The 2,860-nt window shown below is 45.6% G+C and overlaps 1 protein-coding gene across 1 annotated transcript in view; it reads right to left on the reverse strand.

The window, feature by feature from the left end:
- Positions 1–2,698, reverse strand: part of LOC103913161 (D-beta-hydroxybutyrate dehydrogenase, mitochondrial-like) — a 14,324-nt gene extending 11,626 nt beyond the window's left edge. Inside the window, exons 1-2 of the mRNA XM_009319624.1 lie at positions 2,656–2,698; positions 1,660–1,773 (exon numbers count right to left, since the gene is read on the reverse strand). Of these exons, the coding sequence (XP_009317899.1) occupies positions 1,660–1,773; positions 2,656–2,698 (157 nt within the window). The remainder of the gene's footprint in view (positions 1–1,659; positions 1,774–2,655) is intronic.
- Positions 2,699–2,860: the final 162 nt, after the last annotated feature.

Below are 2,860 nucleotides of genomic sequence, written 5' to 3' on the forward strand. Positions count from 1 at the left end.
AATAAATATTTAATCTTTACCAGGATTGACTCTGAGCTATTTAAATACAGCATGCAAAAAGCGATTGTTTAACTGCTTTCTCATTGTTTTGGTACATCTTCTGGGGTTTTAGTTTGGAATGCATAGCCTTTGCATGCTTACCATTAAACCTGGAGATTGCTGAAGTGGTTTCTTTTTGACCATTTTTGGAATGATACGGGAGTGTTTTAGTGATCTGAATTCATAAGTCCAGCACTCTGGTGTGACATACGTAAAATCTTTGGTACCTGCGTGAAACTGATTACAGCAAAAGTGGCATAAAGGGCAGAGAGGGAACAATCCTAAGCAAACACCTCGTGATTCCCAGAGATAGATGCCTCTTCTCAGTTTCTACAGGGACTTGCTGAATAGAATTATCCTGTTCTGAGAGGGGGGGGCGAGACAGAGACACAACTGTCCAACAGTACTTCCCAGCTAAAAAGGACATCCAGAACACTGCCAGTAACTATTTTCAAGGTGAATGTTTTTACAGCTTTTAAAGTAAGATAATCTATGATCTACTGTGACCTTTCAGCACAACCCTGGATTCCGACATCAGTTTGAATTGTTTGTGCAAAACCCAAAAGCAGATTTTCTAGCTGTCCAATGCTTATTTAAAACAGTCTGCTGGACTCACCACCTGCTCTTCGTTCTCCTTACTACAAATGTCCGACATGTACTTGATTTTCAGTTTGGTCAGTCTCCTGGCGTAGGCTGTGGATGCTGCCGTCTGTGATCCACTAGGGAAAATATCCTAAGGTTTCACTGTGGAGAATTCCTTAACTGGCGGGACATTGAGGCACATGCTCCACTGCCCGCCCTTTGGGAACCTTTGGGTAGCAGTTAAAATGTTCTGTGCAGTCACATACTTTTCTCATCTTCTAGGTACATTCAGAACATAAGTGCAATTACAGATGGTTCAGAATTCTCTTTCCTAATGAAAAAGAATTTCATTTAAAAAAATCTTTGACCCAAGTGTAAAAAAATTAGAATTCCTATCTTTAACAAATAAATTGGTTAATATGAGAGCTAACCTTCAGTTGAATCGTTAAATTGAAATTGTTTTTGTAAAGTGAAAATACCAAAGAAAACAACACCTCTATTTTCAGAGGTGCCAAGAAGGAACACTCCTACTGAAGTCTTCTGCTTAAAGATTCAACATAAGTAGAGTATCCTCACAGTTTCATTAAGTCTGACATAAAAGTATTTATGCCCCTATATTTTATAAATTATGACGAAGACTTGTGGCATTCACTCCTTTAATATCAGGCATTAAAATAACTCCTTTGCTCCTTTTTATTTAATAAACTTAGGAGGAAGATTACTTGATAATTGGGAGTTTTCCCAAATGGCATGCGTGCTACCTGGATCTATAAAACTACATTTTCTTTTCCGCCTTCGCAGCGTACCCTCAAAATGCTGCAGCAGAAGAGCTGACTGCCAATGGAAAAAGGTTTCATAAAAGCTGTGCTCTGTCTGTGCACGCCCAGCCCTGTGTTACGGGTGTAGGGGCCTGACTGACAACCCAGGGAAACCACTGTCCGTGCACACGCTGTGCGCACGCTGCCCTTCAACACCAGCTGTGCTCAAGTGCCTTTCCTGGCCCCTCCAGCAAGCCCTGATGTCTCTAGCGTGATTTGCCTTGATCTGAAGGCGCATCCACAGGCTCGTGAGCAGCAAGGACGACCAGCAAGGTAGTGCTGAACTGTGGACTCAAGAGTCTGCGTGACAGCATGAACGTGACCATTGCACAAGCTGCCAGAATTACAGGATAAATTATCTGTAACCCAGAGTTTCAGGCGACCCAGTCCTCATCGAGCCTATAAGGGCTTTTGTGGGTCATCTGCATTGTCTCTGCAGCTTGGGAAAGAGCCTGAGAGGGGCAGGCTCTGCCTCTTAATCAGATAAGGTCAAGATCAACCATAAATACACGTACTTAACGGGCGGCGTCTAGGCTTTTTCTTCGCTTCTTGTTTCATCCCCTTCCCAAGGTGCTAATGAACCAGCCAGGCAGAGGCCTTGCATTTCATTACCGTTCTGCGTGCTTTAGTCTCTGCTTACACTCCCTGTGTGAGCAGGAAGAGTCTGTCTGTAATTCTGAGGGAATCTTACTTCTGAGCCTGAGTAAGCTCTCTCTGAGCCAAGTGTATCCCCCAGTATTACAGTGGGTGACTCTCACCCTGCAGCCTAAGTGGGAAAGGGGGTAACTGTGGTCCCATTACCTGCACCCTGTCAGGTGTTCTGAGGGGATAACCCAGGATTTAGGTTGTCTGAAATTATTCTGCAAGCTAAAGTCTATCCATTCCCCTGGGTGTACGCTCCCTGTAGGGTGTATAACTGACAGGTTTCTTTTTAAGCAACCCGTCCACGGACTAGCTTGACAAATCTCAAGTTGTACCGAGAAGCAGCTGGTTCGGTATGGCATGGCAGCTGCCCTCTCTGCGTTTCCTTCACTTATTCCCCCTTTCACAAATCATGCCTAGAAATACATCACCTTGCCACCGCCTCCTACGCGTGCAGTGCACACTTGTTCTTCTCCGCTTTCCCTGCGGTTTCCTCCTGTCGGATACCTGCAGAGGGGTCCCGGGGACCCCCGCACTCGGGGATTTCCTCTTCTGGTAGAAAGGTGACACTCACCCGTGGCACACTGAAGAGCGCACCCGCGTTCCACTGTCGGCATCTTTGGGTAGGCCCCAGCTTGCGTACCGCTTAGCTAAGCGCCAGCGCGTTTTTAATATAAAATATTGCTGTTACTACTGATAGCGGTAATTGCAATTAGCACCATTAGTGACGGCGCTCCCTAGCCACAAGCCGGGAGGGTCCAGCCGACCCTCTCAGGCAA

This window comes from Pygoscelis adeliae, unplaced genomic scaffold, assembly GCF_000699105.1.
Source record: "Pygoscelis adeliae isolate BGI_AS28 unplaced genomic scaffold, ASM69910v1 Scaffold122, whole genome shotgun sequence".
Taxonomy (NCBI): Eukaryota; Metazoa; Chordata; class Aves; order Sphenisciformes; family Spheniscidae; genus Pygoscelis; species Pygoscelis adeliae.